Below are 19,606 nucleotides of genomic sequence, written 5' to 3' on the forward strand. Positions count from 1 at the left end.
ACATAAATAGGTACATCTTCTTTACTGTTCTACATACCCACATAAAATTAAAAACACAGAATCATGTTGTAGTGTGCTGTTAAAACAGATTTATTGTTCAAATTTCTTTTTTAAAAAAATCATAAAGTTCAACAACACTCAGAAAGGGTGACAGATGAGCAGCTTTTATGTTTACAAGGTAACCTCATCATTGCTTTTCTGAAAATAAAGATTTCAGTAATGCAACTATTTTCTGTAGTAGATAAGCATTTTAAAATAACTTCCTATTAACTCAGAAGAACTCCACTTATTTGGCCTATGGATTAATTGCCCAAAGAATAAAGCAGCTAGGAAATAACCCAAACATTTCAAGGCATCATGACCAAGGGCAACATGCAATTTTACAAAGTACATCTACACAGGCCATATAGCTGGGGACCCTGTTAAAGACACTCTGCTGAAAAAGCATCAATTTTTGTTTTGCACAAGAGCAGACTAAGGAAAACAACAGAAGAAAAAAATCCCTTGTTCCAAAATTGTGACAGTCCTCTAACTTCCAGCTAACTGTCTTGAAGCTAAAGTCCTTTTGCATAAAATGCAGAGAGATCCCAATTCGCAAGAGGAAGAGCAGCAGGACACCTCCCTCTTTATTTCATCTCCATGACCTAAAGGTAAAGCACATGGAATGTCACCAAAGCTGTCATTCATTAGCAAGTTCTTCCCAAAACTGTGAACTAACCTGGGATGGCCAGTGCCTCTGCAATGAAGCTGGAGGGCTATGCATCGTTTGCATATTGTTTATCATTTTCATAGCTGAACTATTATGCTGCCCTAGGGTTTTCTGTTTGCTGCCTCTAGGCTGTTGGCCTTACACTCTCCATTCAGGTCAGACTCCTTACTAAAACAATAAAAATCAGCCCAAGTCAGTATTTGTAGAGTAGGGAACTGAAACAAGTATTTCTTTTCTATGCATGTCTAGCAGGTAGGAAAGCACAAAATAAAATTTTACTTTGTTCAGTCTCTTACAAAATGTGTTTCAGTGAAGCTGTATGTTTCTTCGTGAGTGTTCCTCTGGTGCCCTTGCCATGTCTTTGAGGCAGAGACAGGGGAAACAGTGGTGCTGATGAGAGTGAATCAACCCTTTGAGATGTGTAATGATTTCATAGTCAGGAAGAGCCAGGCTGGCAATGTTGAGGCCCAACATCCGCGAGACCACCTCTCGAAAATCTGCCAACTGCAAGAGCAAACACAAAGGAATTACTGATAAATTAAATACCAAGCAAAGGACATGCCTGGAAAAACATATACACATACATACTAACACAAGCATTTGTATTAGCTATGCAAAGTATAGAAATTTCTACTGTTGTTCAATACAGAGAGCTGAAGAGGATGGAAACAGACTTTTGGGGTGTACCTCAAATAACAATATGTGTGAACAGCTGAGGTAGTAAGGATCTTTAACACAAAACACAGTTCCAAATGTTCTTTAGTATCTTCAATGACTTGTCTTCCCTGCTGACTTAATAGTGAAAACAGAAAAAGATGGGGAGAAGAGTTGTACTTGACCTAGATGACTGAAAACCATCAGACAACTGGAAACTCTGGTGGGCACATCTCACTGCTAAGGTGCTGGTCCTGACCTCAAGCTCCTGACCACTGCCTGCCAAATGTCCCCAGCACCCTACACTTGCTTGTGGAAACCACAGCAGAAAGAAGAAAGTAAGAAGAAAAGTGGAGGTTTGGCACATTCTTCAGTCTGACTTTGACTTGGAATCAGAATGCAGCCAAAATTCAACATGTAACCTAGGAAATACTCATTTTTCTTCTGTGCAAAGCTGCTGAAAATGTATCATAGGAAGGGTATTGGGCAAATAACAAAAAACAACTTGCAAACAAATATCCACAAGTAACTGTCATTACTAGTCACCCCACAGGAAACTAGATTAAAAACTTAAGATCAGATGAATATGAATGCTGATTTACTCTTCTCAATTCACAGTACAGATCACTCTAAGTCAAACTTCAATGCCTCTTTAATGGGCCATGCATTATACAGCCTAAATGACCAAAGCATTAATAATCCTTATAATCAACACACAACTAGAAGTGGCAAATGTTCCTCTTTGAGAAAATACATTTGTCTTCCTATCTATTTGAATGTAAAGATCCACATTCCCAAGCACAACAGATTAAAAATATCACAAAAACATCAAAACAAGCAATAAGCCAGACTTGCACTCTGGTGTGGCAGTACCATCCCCATACAACTCATGCTGGCAGCTGATGGTAAGGATGAGATAAACACACTCCTGAAATGGAGATAAGAGCACTCCTGAAATATGTGTCCATCCCCAAGAATACTGTGCAGAACTCTAAAGCAGTTATAACATCCGTGAGGCAAGCTGCAAAACTCCTGAAAACAAGGTCTCAGTTCCAAAACTTTGCCAGAGACGGTTTGTTTCATCCCAGTATAAAACCTAAGCCATCAGTTCAGAAAAGCAAATATGGAAACCAAGACAGTACAGGGTAGAAGGATTTGAGAATTCTGTCCCAGCTATCTGTCTTACCAAGCCAATGCAATGCTTCGGATAAAGCATTGGAAAAGTAACACCAGAAGTCCCCAAGTTCCCATATATTGTCTTTAGCAGCAAGTTGGGAGGTCACTGATGTAGGGCTCTGGCACTGTGCAGGTAAGTACAATTTAGCAGAAGCTAAAGATATTTTTAAACTTCTGGATCACAGACAAAACAGCAGGCAGCAGAGCTGGAATCTGTTTCCATACAGATTTTATGTTAAAAGACCACGGCAGTCCTCTGAAAGATCCAGTTGTTTCTTGGATTAAACCCCCACAAGATGTCTATACAGCAAACCCAACTGATCCCCTGGAAGCACTTTAGGGTCTGTGCTTTGCACCAAATTTCTTGCTCTCCTGACTTTGCTATTGTAAGCTGTTCAACTTAATCACAGCAATTGTGGGTAAATCAAATTGCACTACAACCATGTACCAAATGAAATACAATTAAATTTTATGCCAGAGGGAACAGATACAAATTAAAACAAAATCATCTCGCTCTTAATTTCTTATGGGAAAAGCAGGTCATAGCTATACTGAATGGATAATAAATATGTTATGAATTCAATCATTTTCATCAGCAAATAACCTAATCTGGAAAGCACACAAGAGTTCTTAAAGAAATTCTTTAAGGCATTCACTTAGTGAATTTTAAATTGAGGATCTTTTTCCACTTCAACAGAATAACATTTAGACAAAAAACAACTGTTTTGGTTATATTGTAACATATAAAATACACTGTAGACCAAGCTGTACTTCAGTGAAAATGCAGAAGGGTTGACAACAAAGATAAATTCTTCACTGACAAAGGGAACTGTAATTCTTCGATGCAAAAATGCCCCACCAGAGGACACCAATCTGAGTTTTTAAAACTGCAAACAAAAGCAACAGACAACACACACTGGACAATCTACAGAACACCATCACACATCTCAGATGATGCACTATGTGTGTTTATACTCTTAAGTGGATACAGAGCTGTAAGCACAACATGAACAACCTTTTAAAATCTCACACTAAAACATATAAGACCTAGGAAAAAATTATATGAGAAATGTATTTCAGCTTTAAAAACCATGTGACAGAGGTATTAAAAACACAACAGTCCTGATGAAATAGTACAACCTAACAGAACCGTGTAACTCGCTAAGGCTTTTTTTAATTGCAGTTAATGTTTCTATGATAGTCACAATCAGAAGTAAAGGAGATAAATAATAAAAGACAAACATCACTGAAGACTCAAAATGAAAGGTTTGCCACAGCAGTAAGTATTCATGACAAATTTTCTTCATACATCCCATCCAGTGAGCAAAATTATCTGAAGTAAAAGAGAGGAAAGGAATGCAATTTAAAGCATTAACCTAAGATATTAGGAGGAAAAGGGTCTTATTCCAATACAAAGAAAAAAAAAAAAGGAAACTAAGATGGGAAAAAATCCTTACAACAAAACAATCAAAAACTCAACCAAAATATTGACAGTTACATTCTTACTCCAATTAATGGTGCAAATAAGGACTTGAGTTAAATTGATAAAAAAATAAGATATATTCCAATTTTCATCTGCAGTTGACTGCAATAGTTACAGGAGTGAACATTCTTTTCTCATTAGTCATTTTGCATATTCTTTACCCAGCTTTGTTAAAATGAACATCAGCTATGCTGATATTTATTTATATTCAGAAATATGCAACAATGATCTCTGAAGTCAGGAAGGTTTTATGTTCACCCCTCAGACAGAGGAAATCCAGTAGGGATATCTGTAAACTTATTATTGTATAACTTCAATATATACAACTAATTTGCTGTATCTATTCTAGTTTTTGACTGTTCACATATAGCAGTATAATTTAATAATGCTTTGAACACCATTTTTTTAACGGTTTCATATGTCTACCCAAGAATCCCAACAACATGCACACTTTGCTGTTATTTGCTACAGTCACCAGAAACTATTGTTAATCATTGGAAAGCAGACTGGCAGTGATATTACGCCCTTCTTACAGAGCTTCACTTCTAACAATTCAGATACTTTGATTCTATGCATTCTCCTAAAAAAAAAAATAAATTTACAAATTTAAAAAAAAAGGAAAAAACCACAGAAATGCCAAAGCTTTTTTTTTTTTTTTCTTCTTAAACTTAGTATGAAATACTAATACTGTGTTAAATCCCAATTACGAGTTCATCTAAGATTTTTAATCCAGTTTTAAGTTTTGACTTCACATGGTTATGTTCTTTGCTTCTTGATGATCACAAGACAGCACAGAAAATAGCTACGCAGCATTAAGACGCTATTTAATGTTACACATAGTGATATCCATGGCAAGCAGATTATATGTATGAAAAATCCATGTCAATACACGTACAGGCTGTCAATCTGGCCACATCAGTAACTACATCAGGTAACTGCAATTTCAGTTTCTGGTAGTTTTCTTAACATGCATACACACACAGTTGACATGGCTGTGCTTATATGCAGATTAAATATATACACACATGCTCAGAGAAGTGTTTAACATCTGCATTTGTTACCTCTTACAGAGAGTGAGAGAAGTCTGGTCTTGTTAAGTTTCCCCAAGAAGGAAGAATGAGTGAGTTCAAAGCAGGTGAAAAACTACACAGGGCTGGGGATAAGGAAGGAGTCCTCCTTGGGTAATGGTTTGGGAGAAGTCAGGGAAAAACCCTCACATATTAATTAGAGAGAGAGTTTAGAATTAATTCTCTGATTTAGCAGCAGTTCCTTTATTTTAAGGAGAGATTTTAGCTAAGGATACTGTTATGATACAGAAAAGTATGCTATCAATATTACCGGCAATTCTCATATTCTCAAAATGCCATTACTACTACTCAGCACTGCACAACTCCCAGGCATCAGTTTTGCAAACAGCTTTGCTTCCAGGGTAACAGCACAGTTGTACCTGCAGGTGTTTGAAACATTCCTCTGAGGCAGATGATTCTGGATGCTAGTGAATTATAAGCTGACATTTTTCTTTCACTCACCCAGAAAGCCCAAGAACTAGTGCTTGAGCATTCTGATCTTTGTAGCCCACTGACTTCACTTCTCCCAGGTTCTTCAAATTTGGCCAAAGAATATTGCAGCAGTATTCAAGTGGTTTGAAACACCTTAGGTTCAGAAAAATTCAACACTTGTGTGTTTTTATCAAGTCATACCTTCCTCTGTGCAGGATGCTTTGTTTCCTCGTGAGACGTATGAAGAAATTAAATTTTCTTGACAAATTTCTAACCTTAATCATAAAACAAAGCAGTGCTAAACCCTTCCAGGAAGAAAGATCCTCAAGTTGTTTTGTTGTTTTTTTTTTCTCATGTGAACAAAACATTTTTCTAGACACATTTTTTGAAATAGCATTCTTATATTTCATCCAGAGTCATTGCTAAGTCAAATACATAGTACGAAAGTTTTATCTAGAAAAATTGACAAAGTTCCAAGTTATTCAAATAAGGAATTTAAAATTACACTGTTTACTTTAAAGAAGTATCCCATTGTCTTCCAAAGATAATGCTACAAAACACAACATGCAGGGCAATTACATATATGCTTCACATTTTTTTTAATTAAAACGTAACACATTCACTGATGTGTTTCCCACAAACTCCTTATGCCATCTCCAAGGTGAGTTACTACAAAGATTTTTCTTATTTAAACTTTAACAAAGTTATATGTCACAAATCAATCCAAAATAGTTACATTCAATAGTAAGTCTGTTTTGTTTTGGGGTTGTTGAAGGGGTTTTTTTCAATTTTCTGATCTTTTCCAACATTCTTGAATTTATGGCTTATATAAGGCAACGTGTAAGTTTTATATCTAAGATACACAGGGAAAAAACCCCATAACTTTAAAAGATACTAGGATTTTAAAGCTTCTCCAAAAGGTGATGTATTATTTTGCAATGAGCAAAGAAAACAATGTTTGTACTTATTATTCATTTCCATAAACATATAATTTGAAGTATAGCTTTGCCTCTCAGAATCACAACTGGCACACTAGCTCACAAATGTGAGCTAACATTTCCTTATTTAACAGTGTTCACAGATGTTTTCAGCACAGCTGAAAATTCTTAATTTATAAATTATATATATATACATATATATATATATAATAATTCTTAAATTATAAGTGATAGCTAGCACTTACAAAATACCTATACACCTACCTGTCTCTCTCTTTTTTCTAATTCTGCAAGGGTTGTTTTAAGCACCTTCATCTCACTGGTAACTGCTTCTAACATTTTTTTGTTTTTTTCTTTTTCTTCAGTAGCCTCACGCTCCTTTAAAAGAAGTTCTGATTTGACAGAGGTGAGCTGTTTCTCAGCCTTTTCTTTCATTCCTTCCAATATGCCTTGAGACTTACTGAGTTCTTCTATTGTTCTGCTCTGCTCCAAAGTTTTAATCTGCAATAATGAAGTAATGTTACATTTGTCACACTTTTTCATCTAACACAAATAATAAATATGAATAATCAAGAGTAATCATGAGTAAGTAACGTGATGTGGTTTCTTCTGGGTTCCTGGTGAAATCACATGTACATATGAACTGAAGGTATTAAAGCAAACTGCCCACTTCCAACTCAAATAACAAAAATAATTTGGTTTCAAAGACAGTTAATTCTCTACAGCTTTTGTGAAGAAAAGTAACTAGACAGACAAAAACCCACAGTGAGAGTTGACTCAGCTAGACTCTGGAAAAACAGTATGAAAGAGTTGCCAAGTGTTTTGCTGGTAAAAGTCCTTCAGCTGGAAAATGCACCTGCTTATCTATTTCACTTCATCAGCCACAAGACAAAAAACTCATGTAAAATCAATCTTCCTTTCTTCCAGGGGTGGCAAGCTATGAATGACCTCAAACTACTTGTTTTCACCTGAATTAAAGCAGGTAATATATTACTGATGCAGTATAAAATAAAACACAGGAATAAGGAAAATTTAGCATCATCCTTGTTCTATGTGAAAAAAAACTCCTTTTTTCCTCCTCATATTTACCAGGCAGAATAGACAGGTCTTCTTTAAGCAACTTATGAGAAAATACAATATTAGAGCCATATGGACAGGAAAGGAAGGAATGCATGTGCTGTATTTTTCTTACAGTAGCCTGAAAATTTACAGGGTTTTACAGATGCTACTTTATATACCATGACAAATTGCAAAATACCCAAAACATTGTAATATTATATTTGCTTCCCTCTCATAGATGGATTTGAGCAATTCTTCATTAACACATTTATTGTAAATGAACTCCAGCTGTATTCACTTTGAATAGAAAAATGGACAGAGGCACAAATGTAACCTTTTAACTCACCTTAAGTTCATTGGTTTCAGACAGCTTGGCTTTGAGATCAGTGTTGGTTTCCCTTGCCAGATCAAGCTGCTTCTGTAACCTCTCCATCATCTTATGTAACTTTCTGACAGTGAGATTGGCCTCGTCCCTCTCCGACATTAAGGCGGTCCTTATTTTCTTCTCTTCTTCCAGCTGGGTTATTTTCTGCCGGAGAAGGTTCATGTGCAGCTCTTTGCTTTCAAGTTTTTCTTTCTGAGTCTTCAACTAGTATTTTAAATGTAAGAAAATATTTAAAAAACAAAACAAACTCAAACCAAACAAACCAAACAAAAAAACAACAGTGAAAACAATAGTAATACACAGATTGTTTTGTAAATTTAATCCCCGTGTTGCATATTTAACCTGAACTCCTATTCCTCTCTTGAAAACTCTGTAAAGCAGTATAAACATATATATATACTAACCTAATTTTTATGTAACAATCTTTGACATTCCTCATACATATATGAAGCTCCAATCTGCTGCCTCTAGTAAGCCACTACAGATAAACAGCCATAACAATGTTTCTCTTTGAAACAAACAATAACAGCATGTCTTTTTGGCCTACCTTCCTTCTTAGACTGTATGCCATTGTCTTGTTTTCAATCACTGCATCACCTTCCAGTTTCACTAACTGCTCTACTCGGGCTAGAATTGCATCCACATTCATATCAAATCCAACCTCTGCTGCTAGGCTATCCAGCTTCATCTTCTCATTAAGTTGCTCCAGAAATTTCAGGTACTAAGATAAGATGTGGGAAAGTGAGGAAAAGAGTAATAAAACTTCATGAGAAGTCCTGAAGTACAATTTAAAAGCAATTTCCCCTATACTAGCAACCAACTATACAGAGCCGAGTCCACTATCCCCAAGAAAGAATGTACTGAAAGGCTGTTTGTAGTACTCACTGCTGAAACAACTGCAAATTCTCCATTTGTCCTTTTTTACTCAACAATGTTTGTTCATAAATCCCTGAACCTATTTTATTTATCTTCTTAGCAAGACCAGATTGTTGATTGCTCCACTGAAGGAAAAAAAAACCACTAGGTATTTGTGGCCATTTCTGACTCCAGTTCCCCTCTGTGGCTCTGCTGCTTTCCACTAACATGCATTGGCAGGCAGAAGTTAGAAAGGACAGCTACATGCCAACTGATTGCATCTTCATCTGATTTACTTATATGAAAACATACAGATATCAAGTATTATTTATTCTGGATTTTCCTTCTTCTGTCCTGCTCTGCTTGCTCTTTAAAAATTGCATTAGTTCCCTGGTCTCAAATAGCCTCTCTTGCAAAACCCAAAGCTCTCCTTGTCACTAAGAACTATGTTTGCCTTTTTTTTCTCTTATTTCTGCTGAAGGTCACAATCTTTGCAAAGAAGCAACAACTAAAAAAAAAAAAAATTTAAAAAAATGAAAGAAACCAGTTCTGTAACTGTTGCTTGAGCCCAAAGCAATACAACATAAGAATATCTTTAAGTTTTGTAATGCTTCTGTTTCAAAAAGTTTGAAACAGCAGCAGAATAAAGCACTGTATTTGTTCATTAACAGAAAAAATAGTTGTAAAAAATCTCTTTATTGCAACAAAACATAAATTAAGAAACTAGGTCCACATGTTCTTCCCAGAGAAAGCAGAGGGGAAGGAACAGCTCTGTTTCCTGGTTTCGTCCCAATGTGGTGCATGCTTCATTCATTACATTTATTGTACCATAGTCTAATGCAAAAGAGAGAGTGCCAACTTGTTGATTCTTTGCAAATACAACTTTCTAAGAGTCAATGTTGGCCTGGAAACACGCTACAACTTTGTTTGTCTTAGCTGTATTGAATGGCTGGTTTAGCTTTCCAGTTACTATGTCATTTTTCAAACTCTTAGTACATGGCTCTGTTATAGACTAACAGTGTTATCATTTATACAATTAATAAAAAAACCCTGGTAGCCTCAATGGTCTAAGGAGTTAAAAGAATCAAGGACTGCAATATCATGAGAGACTGCAGACCAGATGGTATATATATATTTACAGAATCTTCTTTTAATCAGCTTTTTTCACACTAAATGAACTTTGAACTCACAAGCCTAGCTACTTTTTCAAACTAAAATTGTTGGCCAAAGACAAGATATTACTACACCCCACATGATATGACTGACTTTGCTCATTTGCATTAATTGCAGAACTATGAGTAATACTCCAGCTGATCAATGCAATACAATCAACTCTATCTCTGTCTTTAGTGACTTTTATGCAAAATAAAATAATGCATGCAACCACTTTTTTTTTCTCAAGCTTCAAGCCATCTTGCATCAGATCTGAAGACAGTAATTCCTCTTCCAAGTGTTTCAGTTGATCCTGGAAAGTCTCAGAACATTTTTCAGCTTTCCTGCTCCTCTGCAGAGCTTCTTGGTACAATCTGGTCTGATTTTCCAAAGCTTCAGTCAATTGAGCTATTTGGGTTTCAAGCTGAGATACCATCTAGGGAGCAAGCAAACCAACAAAACATATGAGGTTAGGCAAGTGTGGTGATGTTAGAAAGACATGACAGATACATCCTCAAATTACTAAAAAGAGGGTAAAATATCTATCTTTAATATACATACATTTAAAAATATAAATTCCACTGTAACCTACAGGAGAAAACCGCAGAAGACGTGAGACACACAAAAGCAAACAACAGAAACTCTTATTTAAGATGAGTCAACTAACTAAAAGGCGATAATATCTATAAAAAATTACTACAAACTAATTTAGATACAAACTTACCAAAAGTGGCATAATTACAGTTTTCATTTGCTTCTCAACTTTTTACCTAATAATTTCTCACATTCTAGTTGGTTGGGGTTTTCTTGGGCAGCCCTAAGTCAGTATGCATATTACTCTGCCTTTATCAGTGTTTAATCTCCCAAATTATTTTCCACTCAATTATTTTGAGGATAAAGTGGATAAATCCCCAACAATAAATATGCATTTATGACATTGCCATAAAAGTAATTAAGAAACAACAGGAGATTTTAATGGGAGCAGCAGTAAAGCCTCATCAGTTCTAGCATTTAACAGTCTATATGCAATGACAAAAACTGGTAAGACAATCTACAATCAGATCAGCTGTTCCTGTCTCAAGTCTAATATACAGACTATGACTGACTCAGATGCCCTTCAGATGCCAAAATCACCATAATCAGGAGACATAATTTTCAAGAGCATTTCATATTTCACAGAAAATTTGACTATAGCAAATGCAGTGAGTAATTTTCCCACAGACCTTTTAAAATTTAAACTTTTCACTGCTCTAATTGACAGGTGCCCATGCAGCAGTAAGACAGACATAGCTGACCGGGCCTGGATGTAAAGACAGACATTCTGCCAGTTCATCTAGTGTATACAATAATTAAATACATGAGCTAAAAGGAAGCTTTTAGTACTAAATCAGAACAGGTATGCACATGAAATACTCATCAGATTGCAATTTGAAAACATTTTTTAATGGAAACAATACTCCATGACATATGGTGAAACTATCTATTAAAAAGTTGGTACCACACTTCCAATTTAGCAGATCACTTTCAGATGTTAATAATTTTCACAAAGCTTGTTTTCATTAAGATTTGGCATACTGACTCTCAAACTAAGGTGTAGGGGAGCTGTTTTGTATTTTTTAAAAAACACTTGATCAAAATGCACAAGGAGATTTTCAAGAGCTCTTTCCAATTTTAGACAGAATACAAAAACATTTGCTGATGTAAAAAAACATCACATGAGCAGGAGATGCTAGAATCTTAAAATCTGGCAAGAACACAGAGGTTACTTTTCAGTGAAAACTACTATTTTCATTAAGTATGTTACTTTTAATTAAATAATAGTCTTTGCTGACAAAATTAGTACATGCCCATAGAAGCAAGTGAGAAACTTCAGTGCAAGTGTCAGGATACTGATATAGGTCAGACTGTATTCTGGCTCATCTTCCTCCTGAGCCTTCCCTTCTCTATCTGTACATGCAAACACCACCAGCCAAATCCCTTGGAGCCAGAGCATTAGAATATCCAGCTGCTTTCCTATTGCCTTTCTCCTGGCCAGTGAACAGTTACAGTTTCAACAATGTTTTGAGTGTAAAAACTACATTTTTCATTTTGAGTGCAGGTTTGCAGATTTGAAGGGGAAGGAGTTGTCTGGGGCAACTCACCAATTACATCATCTACTTGGAGAAACTAGTCATTTCTTGAAGTCATTACTGTAGCAGCCAATCCCTATTTGCTCACGTGTTTCACTAAATCACAGTGACCAGGCAGCCACTTTTCATATCCACTAAGTAGCACTGAAACCACATTTCATGTCTTAATGTGTCTTAACCATCCATGTATTTTCTCATTAACAGCATATACTATTAATTTCATTTCTGACTTCTTCCTACTTGATGAAATATAGATACTTTTCATCTATTATCTGGAATCAATAAGATGAATTAAATGAAAAAAAAAAACTCTAAAGAGAATAAATACACATTGGACCATTGCACTACTTGATGACTTACTACTTCTTTACTCTCCTCTTTGCAATTCAGTTCTTGGATCCTCTCCAAAATAGCCTTCTCGGAAGGTTTATCTAAAGAGAATAAATACACATTGGACCATTGCACTACTTGATGACTTACTACTTCTTTACTCTCCTCTTTGCAATTCAGTTCTTGGATCCTCTCCAAAATAGCCTTCTCGGAAGGTTTAATTATTGCAGATCCACTGCTAAGAAGGGTAGCAATTTGCTCTTTAAAAGCCACTAAGGAGCTCTGAACAGTCCTGGCCTCTTCTCTGCTGCTCTTCAAGCTTCCATCTAGCTCACTGGAAGATTTCTTGAGATTCTGCAGTTCCTGCTTTGAGGCATCCAAAGCCTTCTGGTTAGCAGTCAGTTTATCTTGGAGGTTTCTGATGTCCACCTCCAAACTCTGTCTCCCTATTATAGCACTGTCAAGATCCTGAAATACAAGAAAGATTACACCAGGCTTTTAAAAATTGTTAGAACCCCCACACACAAAGCAGGGAATAACTCAAATGCAGGTATTACAGACAGAGAAATTAGGACCCATGTTCTTCATAAGAGCTCAACATCAGTGCTTCGTAGGAGAACTCCCACTGAAATGATGAAAGCTCAAAGCCTGCTGTAATCAAAGTATGAGCTAGCCTCTTGCAGTGGCCTGTAACAAATAATACATGAATAAAAATTTCAAGTGAATAAAACCCAATGTTTTACATTGTAAAACTATTGCTATCTTACTTTTTCATTCTAATAATACGAGTTCAAAAACAAATGGCGAACAAGATGCAACAGAAATAAAGCCAAATTACTGCACCTCGGAGGGAATGGAATATTTCAGTTGGAAGAAACAATGATCATCTAGTCCAGCTCCCTGACCAATTCAGGGCTGACCAAAATAATACAATGCTGAATATAGTGTTAAGAGCAGACTTAGAGGTGATCCCTGAGATCAGCTTACTTGAATGTGATGAAAAATCCTGACATTATTTATATAAAGAAACAGGAAGGAGTTTTTTACAAGTCAGTCCCTTGATTTTCAGAAGTAAAACACTGTTGCCTTCTATACTTCTATAAGGTTACCTGCTGAATAGCCCATAGGGTTTACTGCTCAGGGACTTCCTCAGATCTTTGGCATTTTGTCATGGTTCTCATTCAGCCCCTGATACCCATGACCCTTTCATTCTAATCCCAGAGCTTTTAAGTTATTTTCCCTTTTCTTTCTGATGAATCAAAACTCACTTTGGAAAGAAGAAAAAATAGCCAGTACATATATATCTATATCAGTTGTATATAAAAGATTGACCCAACAGAGCAGAGAGAACCGTGTATCCTGACCCATGACATAAAAGCAAACAATGATAGAAAAATGAAAGCAAAATAACCCATCTAAACACAATGAAAAAATAATCTCATTCAGTCAGCTTGTGAACCTCTTCCCCCACAATACCAATATTAAGAGTGCTTACACATTCAAATACAATAATAAAATCTGCAATTAAACCAACTAAAAGTATAAGAAAGATTAAGTCTTCGTTCTTTAGGGTATTATCTGCTTGATCAGAACAAATGAGAAAGAATATTACTTCACACAAGACAAAATTATGCCAGAGGATGGCATATTTATAGAGACTGACTGAATTTCTCTGGAAGTTTCAATTGTTTAGTAGAGGCTCAGTAAGCAGATTGATATGAACTAAGATTGTGTACATTGGAGTTAAAAGAATTGTTCCCAGAGCAGCTGTGGATATGGTGACCCCTCGGAGGTCTCTCAGGGTCTACATGTGCTTGCTGTGTGGGATAGTAAGTAGTTTGTATTGTATTATTGGAATACATGCCAATCGAGTAGGATATTTGGGACAATTTATGTAGATCAGCAGTGAGGATGGACAAAAAAGAAGTTTGGGAGGCACCCTTGGAAATAAAATATAAATATACAATACTAAAAATACTAAAATTTTTAAATAGCTTCAAAAAGGCAAACATGCAAACATATAAATGAAAACAAACCAAAATAAACCCTGTCATTTAGGAAATTATTTGTTACTACCCCTTTCTAAAGTAATTATAGAACTCTCTTGGACACAAATGTTGGCATGATTCCTTGCCACTTTTCTTTTTTATTCTAAACAAATCCTATTAATAGAGAATTCCCACCTGTGCTCAGAATTGCATTATGGTAATTAGAGCAAAGAAAAAGAGTGGTTTATCACAATTACAGTTTTCAGCAGTGTGTATTTTTCCTTTCAGAAAGACAGTGTAAAAGTAGTTTGCCAGTACCAGGGAGCTTATCTAATTACAATCTTGTCTCAAATTGTCAACATCTGCAAACAAACACAATTGAATCAAAAGATCAAAGTATAAAATAAGGAACTGCAAACAAAAAAACAAATGAACAAACAAAACCAAACACCAAAACCCAAGCAATTTACAATGATTAGCTGTGAAACTCAAAACATTAAAACTCAAGAACAATCCCCCCTGAAATCTCTCTTAAATGGGGAGCATTTACACTAGCTAGCTTCAGCAAGATCAGCCTCAACATTGCACAGTATCCAGAAATGTAGGGACTGCAACAGGTAAAGGTGGGACCTGAACTAGAAGCAAATCCCTAGAAGCCCAAGTGATCAGTGCAGGCTGATCAAACAATTTCAACCTCCTAAAGACAGAAAGGATGGAACCACAAGATGTTTTCTCTTTGACTCCTCAGCATTCATGGCTGATCTCCCATGGCCCTGAATTACATGAAGGTTTCACCATGCAGTTTGTAGGATCAAAAATCTGCCCAATGCTGACATACAACAAATTCACACAACAGGAACAATTACGGAAATTGATGTTCAAAGAAAATAGAATTAGACAATAGGTGGATTTACTCAGGGTAAACCATGTCAATGACTGATTGTTAGACACAAGAGATGCAACAGATCTACCATGGCTGTGTTCACCCATGGACATAGAAAGCAGCACCAAAAGTTCTTAAGCTGAGACCAGAGCAAAAGGAGTTATACAGCACAGTGTCATACTTAAGGTTACTGATTCAGGCCAGGACACAGTCTACCCACACTCACCCTCTGGCGCTCTATCTGCACTAGGCTGGAGAAGATATAAGTGCCCATACCATTGCACAAGGCACTGGCAAGGTCTTCCTCACTCTGTTGATCTCAATATCTAAAATGCATTTTTAAAGCTGTGATAACTCTTCCTTAATATACTGTTTTATCTCGTATTTCTCAAGACTTCAACTAGCGTGTCCTATACACATGGAAAGTCTGTTGGTCTGATGTTTCATCCAATAATAATTTTTTAGAAAGTAGATACTAGTCAAATTAGTCACTATTTCTGAGGCAGTTTTAAGATTTCGTACTATAGTTACTAATTAATCTATTTCAACTTTGAATTTCCTTAGAACATCAGAGTGAACACTAACTACTCCAAAGTGATTCAGGTGTTTTCCAGAGTTTGAGTTACGCCCTCTAGTTCTCCCTTCCTAAAGAAAAATAACAAACCATAACAAAGAAAAAAACCAAAAAGAAACCCAAACAAACAAAAAACCCCAAACAAACTAACAAAAAAAACACCACCCAAACCCACCAGCACAACTGAAGCAGATTCAGAGAAGACAGGTCCAAATCACAAAAGCACTGTAGCATTTTCTTATGGTTGTAAATAAGCACAAATTTAGTTGCTCATTTACCTAACTATACACTGCAAAAATATAAATCTTTACTTTAATCTAATCCAATAGATTAAAACAGCTTGTGAAAGTGGTTTTTGTCTTACTATTTTGCATGTATGACATTACAGAAGTATGCCACACCCTATAAAAAAAGCCACTATTGTGGCTTTGCTGATGAAGTTATGATAGCACTGATTTTTATCTGCGGCACCAGCTTTAGTCTTAACTTCTAAATTAAAAAAAAATAGCAAAAAAGGTATAAAAACTCTTTCTGAACCCCATTAATTATCTCAGCCATGGCTAAAGTCATGGGCAGCTGTAACAAAGATATTAGAGGAACTAATTTTCTCCAGATTCAGTTTAAACTGTTGAATCAGCAAGCCTCTATAGCTCTTCCTTAATAAGTTATCCACCAGAATTGCAATGATATTTATGTTCTGCTCTTGAAATACATTGTATCGATTGTGCACACTGCATGCAATTTTTAAAAATGTCAAACAAAATTATAATCTTCACAGAAACACTGTAAGATAAATTGCTCTTCTGAAATCTGTTTTCACACTTGATATCCACTTTGCACATAACACATTCTAGTGGAAATCCCAAGCCCACTTAAACTGGTGACAAAAGTTTCACTGACTTTTGTGGAATCAAGAACCCACTGCTTGCTTATAGAACACAAGAAAAGAAATTCAAAGGCACTTTTACTAAAAGTGACATTGTTATGCATACTGTAAAGACTGGCTTTTTTCTAAGATTTAAAAATAATTAGAACTTTGAAATACAGTAAATTCAATCTAGAATTTCTGGAAACATGAAACTGAAGACTTGCTACGGGAAAAACAAAACAATTTAGCAGATAGACAAACCACTATTTTTTCACTTCCAATGAGATAAATACAACAAAGTAAGAAGGTGGATACAGCCTTGAAAGCTCAGGAGAGAGCTCAGGCTCTTCCTGGAGAGTCTGTCCTTTAACAGCAACAGGCACATAGGATGCCTTACCTGGATGTTGGCAATATGGCAATATAGCTTTCCCATGTACAGAGCTGGAGGAATTACTCTTTTTGTTTGTTTGTTTGTTTTTGTTTTTGTCCAAATTTACTAACAATGACAGGGCCATTTGCTAAAGGACTTTCCCAAGATTTTATGCAAAACATTCATACTGTATCACACAGCAGCAGCAGCAGCTCTCAACACAGAGGTGGAACCTTTGAATCAGAAGTCCCAGACTGATGGAAGCTCAGAGGATATATGGCCAAAAGTATTTCTGCATGCTTGCCCTAAGACAAGCTGCTGGTCACTCTCACATCTTAGACAATGGTTATTCAGTCTGACATAGCAGATTCCTGCATAATTGCTGTCCTTCACCAGCATCTAATCACTCTACAACCCCTGCCACAACCACAAGTTCATCTCTTCTGTTTTATTTCTTGAAGCAGCCATGTGTTAACCAATGACCTTTACAGAGGAAGCTTTGGGGTTTTGGGCTTTAATTTCTTTTGAAGAGCAGCGTGTTTAAATTAAATAATTTGAGAAGGTTTTTAGAGCAGAGAAGGATATTTAAACTTGCACCATCATTATTAATATTAGCCCCTCAATCAGCATGAGGGTTTCAACATACTAAGTCAATTACATATACAAAAAACCCTCACAGTAACAGTAATAATAAGGTATGAAAGACAATACAGGTATCTTCCAGATTAATTCTTACACCAGCCACATATCCAGTTACCACTGTTAAACCACAAGGCAACCAGCTTGCTCTTATCTCCTGTAGTCTCTAGTGATTCAACCTGGAAACATTTGTGAAGATGTAAAACAGAACAAAGCAGTCTACTAGTTCTTGTGCTTCATCCATAGCAATGACGTACAAGACAAATTCATCTGGAAGAAGTAAACATGTATCTTCTCCCACACCTTAAATAAATACCACATAGGAATTTATTAAATGCTAGAAAGAAACTTGCTTAGAGCAAACAAGACATTTTATAAAGACCTACATTCTCAAAGAATGTCATAATTCTGTAATTATGATTACCATAATCAATAATCACTGGGCATACAGAAAGAAAGGTTTTCTGATTCTTAGTCTAGAAATTTGTCAGCATTTAGAAGTTATTTTCCATCAAATGCAAATTTGATATCCAGCACTGCCAGAATAAAGGTATGCACAATATTTACAGAATTCCAGAAGCCTGCTCTTGCAATATTTGATCAGAAATGTAAAAAGTTCAGCATGTACAATCCTGTTCATCTGCTTATTTAAACTGTGTAGCAAAGTGTATGGCAAAGTCAAACCGACTTTATACCAGTGATTCCCTTCCTACAACCTAGTAAGTCTACCCATCAGGAGAAAAGGGGATGTCATACATCCCCCTTATATATATGTTTAAAGCATTTTTTTAAACTTAATTTTACAATACTGAATTTCTATTAAGAAAGCTTTTGTGAACACAAAACCTTCTCAACAGATTTACTCAGTATCTGTAAATTTAAGTAGCTAAACTGAAACAGTACTGGAGGACTGTGCAGCCTCCAGATAAGCCCTGTTGACACACACTTAATTTGAAAGGCAATGCTAATAATTTACCAAGACATTTCTGTAAAATGGGCTAAATAAATTATGTATTTGGCATATGCACAATAATAATTGGAAAATATTTTTCATACAACTAGGTCAACTTTGGAAATGTTTTGGCAGTCACAAATAAGTCACAAACGAGGCCCCCATCTTGGTTTAAAATATCTCCTGATTGTGGAGCAACCTACACTCTGCCCTTACTGACACTCCTGTGTTTGAAGTGAGGTATGAGAACAAAATGTTCTCAAAAAGGACCTGTTGAAGTTTTTGATACAAGTTCACTCTCAGTCTCAGCTGAGTCTTTGAAAATTTTACAGAGCTTGGTAAGAAGTATTTCCAGCAGTAAGCAAAATTTATGACCCTTGTGGTAATCAACATTTATCTTCCCCATGACAAATTCTTTCTCTTCCAGAGAACACTGTCAGCTATTTCTCATCCCCCAAGTATTTTGTCTACAACAAACTCAGAACACTTTATCCTTTGAAGTATATTGTGGTGGTCTCTTCAGGAAAAAAAGTAGTCCTGGGGGGAGGGACGAAGTGTTATATTACATGTAAAACTTAATTGCACAAGGTTGCCTCTATGTTAAATACTTCTACAAACTCAGTCACACACAGCTCAGATACATATTTGGCAGCCTAAGATTCTTCACTTTTTTCTTTAGCTCTGGCCATCAGCTTTAACCACACTGCTCTAATACCTGTGGGAAATTTTCATTATGATTTTATGCTCCCATTATGCTCCCTTTCCACAGCTATTGCTCAAAGTACAAAGTAATAAGCAAAACTGCTACAGGAGGTCACTTCTTTCATCCATCCTTTTCAATGTACAAAAGCTCCGAATGGTGTGTTCTCCTGGAGCAATTCAATCCTTAAATCACATCCTTTTCCTTTCCAAATGATACCTAGGTTAATTTGGCAAGCACTTGACTTGCAGCTTAACTCACAT

The 19,606-nt window shown here is 36.0% G+C and overlaps 1 protein-coding gene across 1 annotated transcript in view; it reads right to left on the reverse strand.

Moving 5' to 3' along the window:
- Nucleotides 1-1,015: 1,015 nt before the first annotated feature.
- Nucleotides 1,016-19,606, reverse strand: part of CCDC170 (coiled-coil domain containing 170) — a 33,051-nt gene continuing 14,460 nt past the window's right edge. Inside the window, exons 8-13 of the mRNA XM_009999963.1 lie at nucleotides 12,520-12,837; nucleotides 10,146-10,346; nucleotides 8,451-8,624; nucleotides 7,865-8,107; nucleotides 6,724-6,960; nucleotides 1,016-1,213 (exon numbers count right to left, since the gene is read on the reverse strand). Of these exons, the coding sequence (XP_009998265.1) occupies nucleotides 1,016-1,213; nucleotides 6,724-6,960; nucleotides 7,865-8,107; nucleotides 8,451-8,624; nucleotides 10,146-10,346; nucleotides 12,520-12,837 (1,371 nt within the window). The remainder of the gene's footprint in view (nucleotides 1,214-6,723; nucleotides 6,961-7,864; nucleotides 8,108-8,450; nucleotides 8,625-10,145; nucleotides 10,347-12,519; nucleotides 12,838-19,606) is intronic.

The sequence above is a fragment of the Chaetura pelagica genome, unplaced genomic scaffold (genome assembly GCF_000747805.2).
Source record: "Chaetura pelagica isolate M959 unplaced genomic scaffold, ChaPel_1.0 scaffold135, whole genome shotgun sequence".
Classification (NCBI taxonomy): Eukaryota; Metazoa; Chordata; class Aves; order Apodiformes; family Apodidae; genus Chaetura; species Chaetura pelagica.